The sequence below is a fragment of the Emys orbicularis genome, chromosome 7 (genome assembly GCF_028017835.1).
Source record: "Emys orbicularis isolate rEmyOrb1 chromosome 7, rEmyOrb1.hap1, whole genome shotgun sequence".
Lineage (NCBI taxonomy): Eukaryota > Metazoa > Chordata > Testudines > Emydidae > Emys > Emys orbicularis.
In genome coordinates, this window is record NC_088689.1 from 33,059,798 (window position 1) to 33,075,189 (window position 15,392).

At 43.2% G+C, this 15,392-nt stretch overlaps 1 protein-coding gene across 1 annotated transcript; it reads left to right on the top strand.

Moving 5' to 3' along the window:
• Nucleotides 1-4,298: 4,298 nt before the first annotated feature.
• On the top strand, nt 4,299-12,252 carry SLC35G1 (solute carrier family 35 member G1). The gene is made up of 3 exons (XM_065408638.1): nt 4,299-4,527; nt 10,579-10,759; nt 11,493-12,252. The coding sequence occupies exons 1-3, from the start codon at nt 4,299-4,301 to the stop codon at nt 12,250-12,252; spliced, it is 1,170 nt and encodes a 389-aa protein (XP_065264710.1).
• Nucleotides 12,253-15,392: the final 3,140 nt, after the last annotated feature.

The following is a 15,392-nucleotide window of genomic DNA, read 5'->3' on the forward strand; positions in this document are numbered from 1 at the left end:
ACCTTCCTGTTGTGAGGTGGAGCTTGACTATTGCAGCACAAATTATAAGCACCGTTTTATATCTATACAAATACATACATTCAAAACCACTGGATATATAAAGGTCACAATGACCATCAAGTTCAGAACATTACAAGCATTCATAAAAGACCCTACTTTACATATTTTTATCTACAATAACATTGTATACAACCAGTTGATCAATTGCTTATTCTTTGGGGGTTCAGTAGGTGACCAGATAGCAAATGTGAAAAATCAGGACAGTGGAGTGTGGGGGGGGTAATAGGATCCTTAAGACAAAGCCCTGAATATTGGAACATCTGGTGACTTTAGGGTCCAGACCTCCCTCCCCCTCCACCCCCGTTCTCCCCTTGGATTGTCTGGACCCTGATTGTCACAGACGTTGCTCCATTTTACTTTTGATTCTAATGTGTTTCACTTCCTGATTCTCATGCTCTAGCACATTGGTGGTGGTTGAATTCACAACACTGCATGAGAATGGTTAAATACCTTCTCCACCACACTAAAAAGTCTTAAATTTTTTTTAATAAAAAAGCCATGAAAACATTTCTATTCACATTAGCTTTGGTAAATTATGGGGCTTGTAGATGAGATGCGGCACTCCACAGTATCACACATGGAAAGATGCACACACCTGAGCTGAAGGAAGTACATTTTTATTTAATGAGCACAGTTTGAAATCAGAACTTAAGTAAAACACTTTAGAACAGATTATGATGAGATTCTGGTGTATCAATACAGCAGAACTCCGATCTAACTGGGACTGGGGCCAGATCGGATAATCAAAAATTCAGATAACAGACAAAGAGCTTTCTTTACTTATCTTTCAGGATTAAGGAAGTGTGAGGTTGCAGCTCCAGTCTAGAGGCCACAGGAGAGATCATCCACTTCTGGACCTGGAGTCAGGCTCAGCTAAGGTTGCTTTCCCCACTTTTCCCACTGGGAGTCATTTAATCTTGCAATCCTGCTCTTCAGCATTAAAGCCCTTGCTTGTTAAGTAAACATTACCATGTTTCCTGAATGGCTGCAGTGTTTCCTTTTTGCAGGAGCAGCACCTCTTGAATGTACATAATTAGAAAGCCAGGTCTTCTCTTCCAATCAGGTCTCTCAGAGTCAGCACCACTGGCTTTGGGTTGTTAATTTCAGGCTAACAGATGTGCTGGTTGTTTGGTTAATGGAAAGAGCCGGATAATGGAGGCTCAAATAAATGGGATTCTACTGTATATGATGTATAGAGATCACCATAGTGAGGAAGTCTAATGAAACTGGGGTTGAGAGCAGAATAAAATGAGTCACTAGACATATCGGTCTGATCCAAAGCCTGCTGAAGTCAATGGGTGTCTTAACATGCATTTTAAAAGGCTTTAAATTAGAGGTCTGCTCGAGCCTAATTTTGAAGCCTGGACCTAGATCTAAACTGGACCCAAGCTCATCCAACCAAGTCATTTTCGACCTAACCCTTCACCCTGAACCTGAGTCAATGCCATCACCACCCCCTGCCTGTTGGTTTAGCGCAGCAGTGGGTGTGTGCATTGGCTGCTGCCGGGGGTGCTGGAACAATTTTTATAGTGTGGGGGGGGGGGCTGAGAGCCATTGAACCAAATTGTAAGCCCTGTATTATAATGGAAATCACTTCAAGGCAGGTGATGTGGAAGCATCCCCCACACCTCTAGTTCCAGCACCTATGGCTTCTGAAAGTCCTGTACCTGCTGGCCATTGCCCTCAGCTGTGCTTTGTGTGCTGCAGAGTGAGAAGTGCTGTGACTCACTGACACATTTAATTCTGCAGCACACACAGGCAGAAGTAGGAGAGCCGACTCAAGCCCAAGAGGGTTGGGTGGTTTTCCGACCCAAACCTGACACTTGTAGTTGAGCCCCATTGGGTTTGGATTGGGTTGCAGGTTTCTGCTTTGAATCAGGGCCATATAGCTTGATTTTAAGAGATGTCAACCACCTGCAGCTCTCATTAAAATACACTGGGTGCCCATCTCAAAATCAAGCCTATATTGCCTGGAGTTCTGCCAAAGTGGGAATGGAAGATCCCGCTGCTGTAGGGGTGTCTGATGTTGCACTGGGGTTCCCATACTGGTTGGTGCTGAATATGTCCTTTAACAAATTAGCTTAGTGCTTTTCCCACTTGTGCCTTTTTGTTTCATGCTCCATAGATGACAATGCTCTCCCATTTTCCTTGTCCATCAGTTGCCACAGATTGATTTGTAGTGTTTCAACCTATGATTTCTTCTGGTTTCTTGGGTTGTTGAGTAGTTCAGGATGTGGCTTTATGTTCTGCTGCTAGATGGGTTGTTCATAGGCTTCCTTGAACATGAGTTGCTCTTTTCTCTCTATTTGGGAAAGGAGGGGGGGGGGGAGGACAGAGGAAAAAAGGTCTGTCCCAAAGGCCCAGATCCACAAAGGCATTTAGGCTTCTAACTTCCATTGAAATCAATGGAAGTTAGGAGCAAATACCTTTGTAGATCTGCACCAAAGTAATTTTTAAACATGTTGTTATTGGGTAGAAATGTGTGTTCACTCCCAATGCTGCCTAATTGCAAGCGCAGTGTCAGGAGAGGAAACTATCTGATGATGCTGGTGGACACCTTTATGCACAAGAACATGTTCAGCCAGATAAAAGCACTTTTGAATGCTGAAAGATGATCGTCACTGCTGAGATCATTGTTCAGTGGTATGATTCAATTAGTTTTTAATGAGACAGTGGAAATAAATGCCTGCCATATAAATTGCTGCAGAAACTGGATTAGTTGGTGCCTGATAGATTTTGCACAGTGACAGTGGCAGACTGAGAGAGACCAGAAAGTGACAGCTAAACTATTATCTCAGTTAAACATTTGTGCAGACTCTCAGCTGTCATGTTGCTGCCTGGGCCGCTGCCGGCTGCCCCTCAAAAATAAGCTTTGCCTCATTTTTCATAGTTTTGCTTTATGACCTTGAAATGGACGTGATGACCCTAGCGGCCATCTAAGGCTTCTGCGCCAGCCAACATCACAGATGCAGCTAAAGAGAAGCGCACAAGGCGCTGACCGCACAGCAGCAGTGCTCCAGGGTGAACGTAAGGGAGAGCGGGGGAAGCACGGCATTGCCTCCTCAGGCAGCTCCCTCCCTTCTTTGGGAGGGGGAGGGCGCCCCCTCCTATTCAATCCACGTTAACTACCGCTACAGCAGTGGTTCCCAAACTTTAACAACCTGTGAACCCCTCTCACTAAAATGTCAAGTCTCGCGAACCCCCTCCTAAAAATGAATCTTTCCGGGGATTTTCTCCTTTACCTGAGTATGAAATATAAAAGTAGTGATCTGGGAAATATAAAATTTGTTTTTATGACATGCTTACACACTATTTATTATGAATTATTATTGATAATTACAGTATTTTTATTACATTTATGAAAACAGCAACACTCTTCCAAGTTCTCACTTTTGCAGCTTGTATCACTTTGAATAAGCCTGTTCTAGGACAAGACTCCTATGTTTCATCAAGCAGTATCAGATGTGAAACAGCATAAAGGTATTTAAGAAGCCAACTCAAAGAGTTCCTCCTACACAAGCATTCAGGTCTTGAGCAGTTCAGACACACAACGCACGTTACAACAAAGCTTAAACTTGTTCTTCATAATAATTTTAAAAACAATACTAGCTGCCTATTTAATTTTAAAAACAGCAAAAAATATCCATCTCCTTTTCCATTTCTTATAAGGAGTCTTGAAGTTTAAATCTCCTCAGTGTGATAGATATGCTTGTTTTGATCTGCTTAGCTCTTGGAAATCCAAGGCTCCGGGCTGCTGGCCCCCTGCTGTCTGGGGTCCCTAGGGACAGCTCTGTCCGCCATTAGGGATTTTTTTCCCGAGAACCCCCTGTAACATTTCGTGAACCCTCACGGGTTCACTAACCCCCAGTTTGGGAACCACTGCGCTAGAGGAACCTCTGCCGCGCAGCCCTCGCCCCTAGCTTCGGCCCTGCCTCCTGGGGAGGGACCGGTGAGAAGCGGCGATGCGGAGGTAGGATACCCCAGGGACCGGGGTCGCGCCCCGGCTGCGGACAGGCGAGGATTAGGAACCTGAGGGGGGGAGGGAGCCCCCTGCTTTGGAGGCTGGGCCCCGCAGCCGACCCCTCAAGCCGTGACGGGGCTGGGGCAAATACAACCCTCCCGCAGGCTGCAGCAGACCCCAGCCCAGGGGGCGGTACCAGCGCACGCGCAGGAAGCCGGGTGTGAGCCGGCCGGCCGGCAGCAGTGCATAGAGCCAGCGGGAGCGCCCAGACGGCCCCATGGTGCGGCACCTGGGTAGCGGCGGCGCTGCTGCTCCCCCCGTAGGAGGACGGGAGCCGCCGCCGCGGAGCAAGGAGGAGGATGCGGGGGGCGCGGGACAGCACCGCCAGTGCCAGGCGGGCGCCATGGAGGCGGCGGGCGCCCAGGAGCCCGGAGGCGGCGGCTGCAGCTGCTGCTCAGCCTCATCCCGGCCGTACTGCAGGCTCCCGTGGGCACGGAAGACGCCCGGTGAGGAGGGGAGCCCGGCTGGCGGGGGAGGGGAGTTGTGCCCTGCCCTGCGGTGTGAGCTCCCCGCCCCTCGGGGGGACACTGCCAGGCGGAGGAAGCGGGCACCAGGGCACATCCGGCACGGTGACTGGGCGCAAGCGGTGCTCCTCGGCCGCTCCCCCGAGGGCGCCAGGCAGACGGGTGCGCGATCCCCTGGCCCCACGGACAGCGCGGCCGCTGTCTGCCTCCGCCTTCGCGCGGGCTAAGGGCTAGCGAGCCCTTCGCGCTCAGAGCTCACTCGCCCGCAGGCGCGCTGGGAAGCAGCCCAACGTCGGCTTTCCACCGTGTTGGGCAACCACAACCCCCATGACACGCGGCAGTTGAGAATCGGGACACGTAGCTACCCGCTTTTGGACATTTTGGTCTCAAGTCTCCTGTTCCCTTCATGCTCTCTGGTTTGTCCCATTCCCGCGGGTTAAAACAGTCTTAATTAATTCGTTAAAGGTACAAGTATAGAGAAGTGAAGTCAGATTGCTTGGAGCCACCATCTTAGCTATCCTTAGCACTATATAACAAAAAGAACAGGAGTACTTGTGGCACCTTAAATTTATTAGTCTCTAAGGTGCCACAAGTACTCCTGTTCTTTTTGCGGATACAGACTAACAGGGCTGCTACTCTGAAAACTATATAACAAAGGGCTTTAAATTAGGATCCTCTCCTAACAAGACCTCGCAGCATTCTGCACAGGTACAGAAATATCACTGTCCGTTTTACATGCTGGGAAACAAGGACACAAAAAGCTTAAGTGACCTTTCCTGCCCAAGGCCACCCAGCAAGTGAGTGTCCAGAAGACTGAGAAAGTCCTGGAATTTCTGGTTCCTAGCTTAGTGTTCATTTAACAAGACTGAACTTGCCTTACCCTTACGTCAAAGTCTGCTTTTGTTTTACCAAGCACTGAGATTGGCTTCCATAGAGCTTATCTTGTGGGGAAAACCGGTGCAGAGGGCATTTGTTCTTGGATTGTAAACTTTGTGTGCCAGTTTTGAATGCTGAGTAAATTAAAATGACTTAGAGATAACGGACAATGAACTTTGGCCATGTGAGCAATATTTTCTGAACCGTACTCTGCTTATAATGAAGAAGTAGGAGGGAAAATCCACCTACTTATGAGGCCTCTGCTATGAGGCCTCATTGGTAATACAGATATTTTACTTCACTTTATTTTCTCTGATAGTCTGTGAGGTCATTTTTACATTTTATATTTGGTTATTTTGATTAGAGCCCCATGAAATTCTTGGTTTTTTTTTTTTCTTTTCTTTTTTGGATTTTTTGTGTTCCATTTTATTCATATGGGTGGGTCAGGTCCTGCTTCCTTTGGGGATGGGGGTTGGAGATCCTGCACTCACCCTGCTCTCCAGGTTCACCCAGTTTCTCAAGCTGCCCATGGGATCACAGTGCCACTCACTCAAATTCACCCCTCCCCCCCCCCCATCATGATGACCAAAGGGCAGCCTGGTCAAAGCTGAGTGGTGCTAAAATCCCATGCCCAGAGCAGGGAGCTAGACCCAGCCCTGTGGGGCAGGAGCCATCAGTGTGGGGGAATTTTTCATTTTATTTAATTTTATACATTTTTTGTTTTTCATTTTATTTTGCAATTGTGAAAAACATGGGGCTCTAGCCATGATCCTGTGAAGACTTATGCAAGTGCTTAACTTTAAGAATATGAGTACTGTAGATGGGTGCTTCACTGACTGAGCTGTATTATAAGCAAGGGTCCATGTCCCGAGCTTGTCTCCTGGAATTTGGGAAGTCCACAGACACAAACTTATTCCTGCAGCTTTCCTTAGGTCTGCCAGATAACTCCTCTCTCATGAGCATCCTAAGACATGAAGGTTAGGAGCTCTTCTTCTGACCTTCCCTGCCTTCTGGCCTTGGAGAGCATTCTTGGTCAATGTCCTTTACCTTCTCTTGCCACCTCTCAACTGCCCATTCAGTTTTTTTTTGTAACCTAAGCATTATTTTTATTTGTACATATTTTGCAAGTATAACAATTACACGTATGAAACTTAGACATATTAAATGTAAATGCTCATAGTTTACAAGAAAACTGAGTGGGGCAGGGGTCAGGAGGTACCTGTCTAGAGCTTAAAACAAGGGCTGGAGATTGTCTAAGGGACTGGGGAGCGGAGCTGATTAGGGAACAGAACTAGGGAAACTAGTTCCCTAGAAGCTGCTGTAACACCTGCTCTGTTTAAATCTTTACACATCTAGTAGAGAAAGCTCAGGTGTCATTTAAAGCTTTCTTTGCCCAGTACTCGGAGCTTTTCAAGCTGCTAGGCAATGATATTTTTGAACTGAAAGCATGTTTGTTGGAGTGGTTGAGTGTCATGGTGGTAGAGGTTAATATTTGCAGACTGCTATTGAGTTGGGTAGGAATGTTGCCTTACCATACTTTCTTTTTGGTATGTACTTTGAAAGAAAATAAACTTGAACAACTTTAATTCTCATGTGGGGAGGGAGGGTCTTATTTAATTTTATTAGTATTAGTGTATTGAGAAGCACTGTCTTACTTCGTAAGTTCTTGCTTTGGTAATCTGAGATACCACTGTTTTCAATTCTAGTGTTCTCTGATATCTTTTTATTTTTCTGACAGTCCAGTGTTAGGTCACGATGGAGGAGTGCATTTTTCAGACATGCATAGTACACTGGATAGATTACTAAAGCTAAGAGTTCCCAGAAAATTTTCTTTGTTTTCTTCAAATCATAAGCTTATACCAGATGTGGGAACTCTTGCTTTAATTTGATGGGCTATTCGCTTCAGGGTTCCCATTATTTTGGTTGACTTCTACTTTTTGTAGTAATCAAACATGCTACCGTGCAGGAAATAAGAATTTGATATTCTGTTTTTGTGCTTCACTCCCTGGACCAGCATGGGTTTAGATTTCCTCTTTCAGCTGTAGGTCACTATGAGTCTCCTTACTTTAATTTAATATCTCAGACAATAATTTTGAAGCAAGTGTGTGTGTGAGACAGAGAGACTGACTGACTGACTGACTTGCACAATGGGGACAATTACAAATTTTATACTGGTCTTCAGTTGCTAAAAATCCTGGGCTAGTGCCAGAATAGCATAGAGGGATGAGTGACAGTTTTAAGGGCTGCTTTCTTATGAGCTACTAAAGCTAAAACAAATGTTGCAATCAACTGGAAATGTCATTCATTTCCCACTCTAGTGCGGCTTGAGATTTTGAACCTTAAAGTGACATCATTTTGGTAATCGTTTGCCTTCCCTGTTCCCTCTATCCCACTTCAATTCCAACCTGATTTTAATGTCTGCTATCTTAAGAACTGTTAAAGCTGGACCCAATGTCAGAAAACATTAGGCCAGCCTGGAATCCCAACCTTTAGATCAGAGGTGGGCAAACTACTGCCCGTGGGCCACATCCGGCCCGTGGGACCGTCCTGCCCGGCCCCTGAGCTCCCGGCCAGGGAGGCTAGCCCCCCGCCCCTCCTCTGCTGTTCTCCCTCCCCCGCAGTCACGCTGCCACACGGGGAGCACTCTGGCCAGCCGCTCTTGCCGGGCTGTGCGGCTTGCGCCCGCCCACCTCCCAGGCTTTCCAGTAAGCCAGTCCTGCCGCTCTGAGCGGCATGGTAAGGGGGTGGGGAGCAGTGAGGTTGGATAAGGGGTAGGAGGTACTGGGGGGCAGTCAGGGGACAGGGAGCAGGGGGTGGTTGGATAGGGGGTGGGGTCCCGGGCGGGAGGTCCTGGGGAGCAGTAAGGGAGCAGGGGGCGGTTGGATGGGGTGGAGGTTCTGGGGGCAGGGGGCGGTCAGGGGATGGGGAACGGGGGAGGTTGGATAGGCATGGGAGTCCCGGGGGGCCTGTCAGGGGGCGGGGTGTGTGGATAGGGGTCAGGGCAGTCAGGGGACAGGGAGTGGGGGGGAGGGGTTGGATGGGGGTGGGGTCAGGGAACAATGAGTGGGGGGAGGGGTTGGATGGGGGGGGTCCCGGGAGGGGGTGGTCAGGGGACAAGGAGCGGGGGGGGTTGGATGGGTCAGGGGTTCTGAGGGGGGCAGTCAGAGGGTGGGAAGTGGTAGGGGGCAGGAGCCAGGCTGTCTGGGGAGGCACAGCCTTCCCTACCCAGCCCTCCATACTGTTTCACAATCTCGATGTGGCCCTTGGGCCAAAAAGTTTGCCCACCCCTGTTTTAGATGGTATAGAGCAGTTTCTTAACCTTTGAGTCATGATCCCAAGGAGGGTCAAAATGGGTTGTGAACAAACTTTCTTAATTAAATATTACAAATCCTTATTTTGATTCTTTGTTGCTTGTTAGGCAACCTTCTGCTGTGTCCTGCCACATTGTTCCTTCTGCTCCATGAGATCTGTAAGCCTCCCTGCCTCCCCCATTGTCTAAGAGGAGACATCTTTAATCACAACTAACTACTTTAGAGAGTGGCTGTTCCATTTATTATCTTAACACCATAACATATTATGCGTTTTGATATCTACAATCATTTTTTCCCTTCTAATGACATTAGAACTCCTTGCTGATATTGTACCCTTGTGAGTCTAACCTTCCTTCAATTAACAGTTCAGTGAGTAGAGTGTTCATCTTATTTTGCAAAGAGATCCTGCTTTCTCTGGAGGCATGTTGCAGGTCACCAGCAGTTCATCTCCACCCCTTTTCCCATTTTGTGACTCACTGGGGGACATGGAGGGAGACAGGAAAAGAGAGAAAAATGTCACTGAAGGGTGCCTGAAGTAGCAGGGAGCCTCAAGACCAGCAAAGAAGCAGAGTTAGGGACCTTCTTAAGGGAGGGAACTGGAAGAGGGAATCAAATGAATTCAAACTGGGATGAAACTCCTCTGTCTATAGAACTGGCAACGATGCAAGGACTGTTTAACAAGACCATGACAATTGAACACTTGACCAGTTTTAAAATTATTTTAATTAAAAATCTTTCCATTTTGGTATCTGTTACAAGAAAATATTGGTAAACCCCCAAAACTCCTGAAATCCATAGACTAGATTTAAGGGGGTTGTGTTATGATGAAATGTGCGTTGCTTTATACTTGTTAAGGATAATGAATGTTTGTTTATGTAGACAATGTAAGTTTCATGTTATACTTAATGAGTCATTTCCTTAATTTTAAGTGCTTAGGTTTTTTAGATGATGTGATAGGTAACTGTTGTCAGTTAGCAACCTTAACTGGCTTTTTAAACAAAGATTTTACCTTTGGAATTTTAATGAAGTAAGGTGGCATATATGCCTTAAGGTTCAATGTTTCATGACCTGGCAGGAACCAGTACACGTTCACAGCCAGTTATATTTTGTAAGCCTCGAACCTGGAGCAGTTGTCAGAAAGAAACTGATCCATGTAATCCAGTGGTCCCCAAACTTTTCACATCATGCCCTCCCCCCAGACAAGGGTTAAGGGGGCCGGGAGCAGGGCCACGGCTGGGGGCCAAGGTGGGGGGCCGGGCTGGGCTGGGGCCGGGAGTGGAGCCAGGGCTGGGGATTGAGGTGAGGGGTGGGGCTGGGAGCAGAGTTGCGGTTAGGGGCTAGGAGTGCAGCTGGGGGCAGAGCAGGGCTGGGTGGTACTCCCCCCTCCCTTCCCCCCCGTGGGGGCTGGCCTGGGCCTTGCCATGCCCCCCTGAATGTTCCTCCATGCCCCCCTAGAAGGGTGTGCCCCACAGTTTGGGGACACTGATGCAGTGAATTTCTCAAATTACAATCAAATATTTTGATATTAGCCAAAAGTGTAAACCACCTGAGCTGACAATAAAATGTGATTTGTAAGGAGTGTAATGCCATTATGTATACATCCTATACATCATATCTAAGAAAATATTAATAAGGGGCTATGTGGTGGACACAAGTGACTTGGAATGTACTTACAATGAATAAAAGTGGTAGTTTTCTCTGTTTCTTTTGCCTTCCCACCCCTTGCTGCTTCCCCCATATAACTACATCATTTGGACAATCATATGGTATTTTCAAATACAACTGAAAAACCTACCATTAGCTAAATTACTATTAGTTACTAACTGGAATTTATTATCTGTTGCAGGAACAAAGAAGAAATTCACCTGCCCAGGACTTGGCCTGTTTTATACCATATTGTCTGCCTTCCTTTTCTCAGTGGCTTCTTTATTTCTTAAAAAAATTGAAGATGTACATTCAGTGGAAATCAGTGCATTTCGATGTGTTTTCCAAATGGCATTTGTTCTTCCTGGTTTAATATACTACAAGTAGGTATTGTGTCTAAATACAAAATCTTGTGAGGTACCTAATGTTCTGTAGGTAATATTATATCCACAGCTATCATTAACGAAATTGGAGAGTAAATCTGACTGCAAGTATTATTTTAATTCAGGCTTTAATTGAAGAAGTGAAATGTCTCAAGAAACATTTGTAACTGCTCACTAAATAAATGGCATTGTTTTCTTAATGACATTGAGATTCAGAAAACATCTCTGAGGTTTTTAAGGTCAGGCTTGACAAAGCCCTGGCTGGGGTGATTTAGTTGGGGATTGGTCTTGCTTTGAGCAGGGGGTTGGACTAGATGACCTCCTGAGGTCCCTTCCAACCCTGATATTCTATGATTCTATGAAATATTTTGAGCCTCTGAGCAGTAGGAGAAGGGATTATTCCAAAAATACCTCACTGAAACTCTGAGATATCCTTAAAAATAGAAAGTCATTAGTAGGATTTCTCTTTATATTATTTTCTATGGGGTCATTTTGCAAGCAGTACTACAATGCCTAGCACAATGGGATCTTGATTCTGATGGAGGCTTCTGGGTGTTACAGTAATCCAAAAAAATCTCTGCAGAGAGCCAAATTAAGGTATTCTGACAGTTTCATGATGAAAAGTCCCTCATTTGAGGGTATGAATGTAGTGAAATCTAATTAAATGTTTGATTATGAGTCATCAGACAATGAGATCAATGTGATTATATCTTTGTTTTTCTTTAATTTTCAGAACAGGTTTTTTGGGACCAAAAGGTAAACGAGTTTTTCTTTTCTTTCGAGGATTCCTTGGCTCTGGTGCAATGATTCTTCTCTACTATGCTTTCCAAGTAATGCCTCTAGCTGATGCCACTGTTATAACTTTCAGCAGTCCAGTTTTTACATCATTGTTAGCCTGGATATTTCTCAAGGAGAAATACAGCCTTTGGGATCTTCTTTTCACCCTCTTTACAATCACTGGAGTGGTGCTTATTGCAAGACCGCCTTTTCTGTTTGGATCCAGTATTACAGGGATTGAAGGAAGCTATACAAATCATCTTAAAGGAACAATAGCTGCTGTTATAAGTGCAGTATCAACAGCTTCAACTTTTGTTATATTAAGAAAGATGGGAAAATCTGTGAATTATTTTTTGTCTATTTGGTATTATGCAGTAATTGGATTAATTGAATGCATTGTAGCACTGTTTGTAATAGATGAATGGACTTTACCATATTGTGGTACAGATAGATTTCTCCTAATATTAATTGGACTGTTAGGGTTGGGGGGTCAGATATTTCTCACAAAAGCATTACAGATAGAGAAGGCTGGTCCTGTTGCCATAATGAAAACAATGGATGTGGTGTTCGCTTTTATCTTACAGATTCTTTTTCTCAATCATCTGCCAACTTGGTGGACAGTGGGTGGTGCCCTTTGTGTAGTAGCCAGTAGCTCTGGAACTGCCATTCGTAAGTGGCAACAAAATTCAAAAAAGGCTAAAGAAAATGAAATCTAGCAAGTCAGACACTGTTTCATCACAGAAACAAAGATAAGCATCGTAATCTTGGAAAAATATATTTTATATTAAGATATATTTTATTTAAAATATTTCATTTATTTAACTCTATTACCAAATTCTCCTCAAGAAAAGTAGTCAGCTGACTTTCAAGCAGCATAGCAGATGTTTTAACTAGCTGGTTCTGCATATGCTATTCAGTGTCATACTGAGCAAGGCATTGGTGTATTTTCACAGATCTTGCTGTCTCTGTTTCCTGATTGCTATCTTATACAGGCAGTAACTGTCTACAGAAGCTTATATTTTTCTTTCCCACAAACTAGTGTTGTTCCGTAAAAATTTTGGGCCTTATTCTCCACTTCTTACATCTTGTATGGTCACTCATCTTTAAAGTGGGAGTAAAAGTCTATCATTCTAATGTTGTAGTTTGCATTCACTTACTACAGGTATAACTGAATAGAATAGGAGCAAGGCAGTGGAGTCTAATTATTTTTTCTTAACTCTACACAAGTTTTTTATTTTTAATCTTACAAGTGATTAGTGACAGTTTCATGAATACACTTGCTCCAAGAAGTTAGGGCCCCATTCAGCAAAAAGAAACAACAACAAAATAATCCAGCTTCTGTACAATGGACATGCGAGGCTAACTTTTAATTTAAAGTGACTTTCCCAATAGACCAAGTCACATTGATTTACTACTTCTTTAGTTGCTACAATTTCAGTGATGGAAGAAAATGGTTGTTAATATAGCCCTTTGTTAATTGACCATTTCTTATGCTACAAAAAGTTATGCTGTAGTTGCACTATCCTTAATTCTATGCAAAAAATATATTTTATTTATATTTTTAGGTATTTAATTTAGATTTCTCAAAATGCTGTTCAATTTTTTTAATACTTTGTATACAAAGTATTTTTGTGGGGAAAAAAAAAAGTTGCACTTTTCTTGGCTGCAGTTATGTTGTTTAATGTTTTATTGTAAAACCTCCCATTTCTTGTTTCAGTAGCCAATGAAAGGTATTTAGAGATTCCACAAACAGCACTGGTTAGCCAGCGTCATAGTGGAGAATATACAAAATGTACCCTGCACTCCTCACATGTCATCTTTAATGTTTGAAGGCCTTTTGATAGCAGTGACTATGGTAATGTTAAAATATAGAGTTCAGTTTCCCAGTTGTATGGGCAGGAAGAGAAGATCACTATAATACATAGTGGTTTCCCAAATGGATTGTGATCTACTGGTGGGGCTCAGTCCAATAGACTTTTAAGATGGATTTAATTTTTACTTTGTTGAGACCCTTTACACTGTGCCCTGTGGAGTTTTTCAGTCATTTACATTGTTTCCTCTTTTCTGAAAGAGGAAAATCTTTTATACTCAGAACCCAAGAATACATCCTGTGAGTGGAAACTGACATAAAATAATGGATATAGTCTTGGCTTGATGCACAGATATTTATACATGTACCATCACTTTCATGAGAGAAATTGTTAAACAACTGTTGCATTCCACTCTGCGGTGGTTTGGGTGAAGTGATTCCTGCATGTATAACACTAGTAAAGTGCTTTAGGATGCTTCTAGAAGAAATGAGCCATATTTGTGTAAGATTGCCTCAGAATATATCCTGTGGGCTTGAGGCTGCTTTTGTTGACGTCAAGATCAAAACTCTAGGGAAAGGAATTAAGGAAACTTTTAAAAAAAGATGAAAATATAACTGATCCAGTTTAAACAATACAGAATCATAAGTATTATGGAGGGTTGTCTCTTGTAGAAATTATGTTGAAAATGTTTAAATCATGTATTGCCCCTGAATTATTATAAATTGATGCATATGATTTAGTAGCCTGCATTACTGAAGAGGTTTTGTTGTCTTATTGTATATGAATATTTACTTAAGTATAGAAAATATGCAGATCTGAAGACAGTTTATTGGTTTAGTAACTTTGAAACAAATCTTTTTCTCAAGTTTTCTTGTTCAAACCTTCACCTTAAGTGTAATTTACTGTCTATGGTAAATGAGATATAGATAGTCAGTCTTAAAACTGAAATTTTCATTAATCCTTTGTTAGCATCTGTTAGCAAACTGGCAAAGTAAATTTTCTTTGTCCAAAGCTATGTGATTTCTTTAGGGTTCTCCATGACCATTCACACTCATTATTCCCCAACTTTCTCACAATATTGCGTGTATAGAAAGAAGGAAAACAATAAACCTGGTTTTGCTGTCTGTTTGAACTACACATTTTTTGTTGTCTCAAGATGTTTTAGGGCATGATGGTGCAAGGTGTTGAGTATATGGGTACCTGCATCTCCCAATGAAATCAGTGGGAGTCTCAGGCATTCACTATCTTGCAAGATAGGGCTTATATTGTGTTACTTTCTTTAAGAATCAAGCTAAGCAAATTTCTTTTATAACACTTTTTGCTCTTTAAAAAGGGCAATGCCTTCATTTGGATTTTAAAAATCTCTTAGATGGTGGTTGCTCAAACAACATGGAGAGGAAGACCTTGATTTATAGTGATATTTAGTAGTGCTGATATATTTATTTGTCCTGTTTATAAAGCATGATTTTAGGCATCTACAACTTGCCTTTCCAGATTCATTTTTAATAGTGTAAATAATTTTAAGTATTGTATGGTTTTTGAAGCACCTCAAAATAGATTTTATTTTTAAACCCATTTCAGATGCTTTTTTTCTTTCTCAAACTATAGCTAAAAAGTTAAATTTTATGGACAGTTTTGAAGAAAATAGTTATGAAATGGCTAAAATAACTGCCTTAAAATGCAGTAGCTGCTGAAAATGCTTCTCTTTTAATAAGTTATACTGGGCATTCAAATATCTGTTTTTTTCAGGCGCTTATACTGCAGACTTTAAAACTATATCAGGTTTTAACTGATATACTTAGTTGTCAGGTAATTTTTCTGGCCCAAGTAGTCTCCTCCCCCTCCTCCCCCCCCAAAAAGAGTCTTAATCAGGAAAGACATTTTTGAATTATAGAGCAACAAATTTCTCAGGATTTCAGGTGCTATTTTGCCAACCTCTAAATTAGAAACATGGCATTAATGTTTAACATCTTTTAGTGTCCTTTAAAATGTTTTTATTAAATTGGACAAATGTACTGTATTTCTTAGGAATTTTTTCTTAAGGA

Coding starts and splice junctions, on each gene's coding strand:
- SLC35G1 (XM_065408638.1), top strand. CDS start 4,299: ATGGTGCGGCACCTGGGTAGCGGCGGCGCTGCTGCTCCCCCCGTAGGA. Junction 4,528..10,578: donor GTGGGCACGGAAGACGCCCG/GTGAGGAGGGGA, acceptor TATCTGTTGCAG/GAACAAAGAAGAAATTCACC. Junction 10,760..11,492: donor CCTGGTTTAATATACTACAA/GTAGGTATTGTG, acceptor TTTAATTTTCAG/AACAGGTTTTTTGGGACCAA.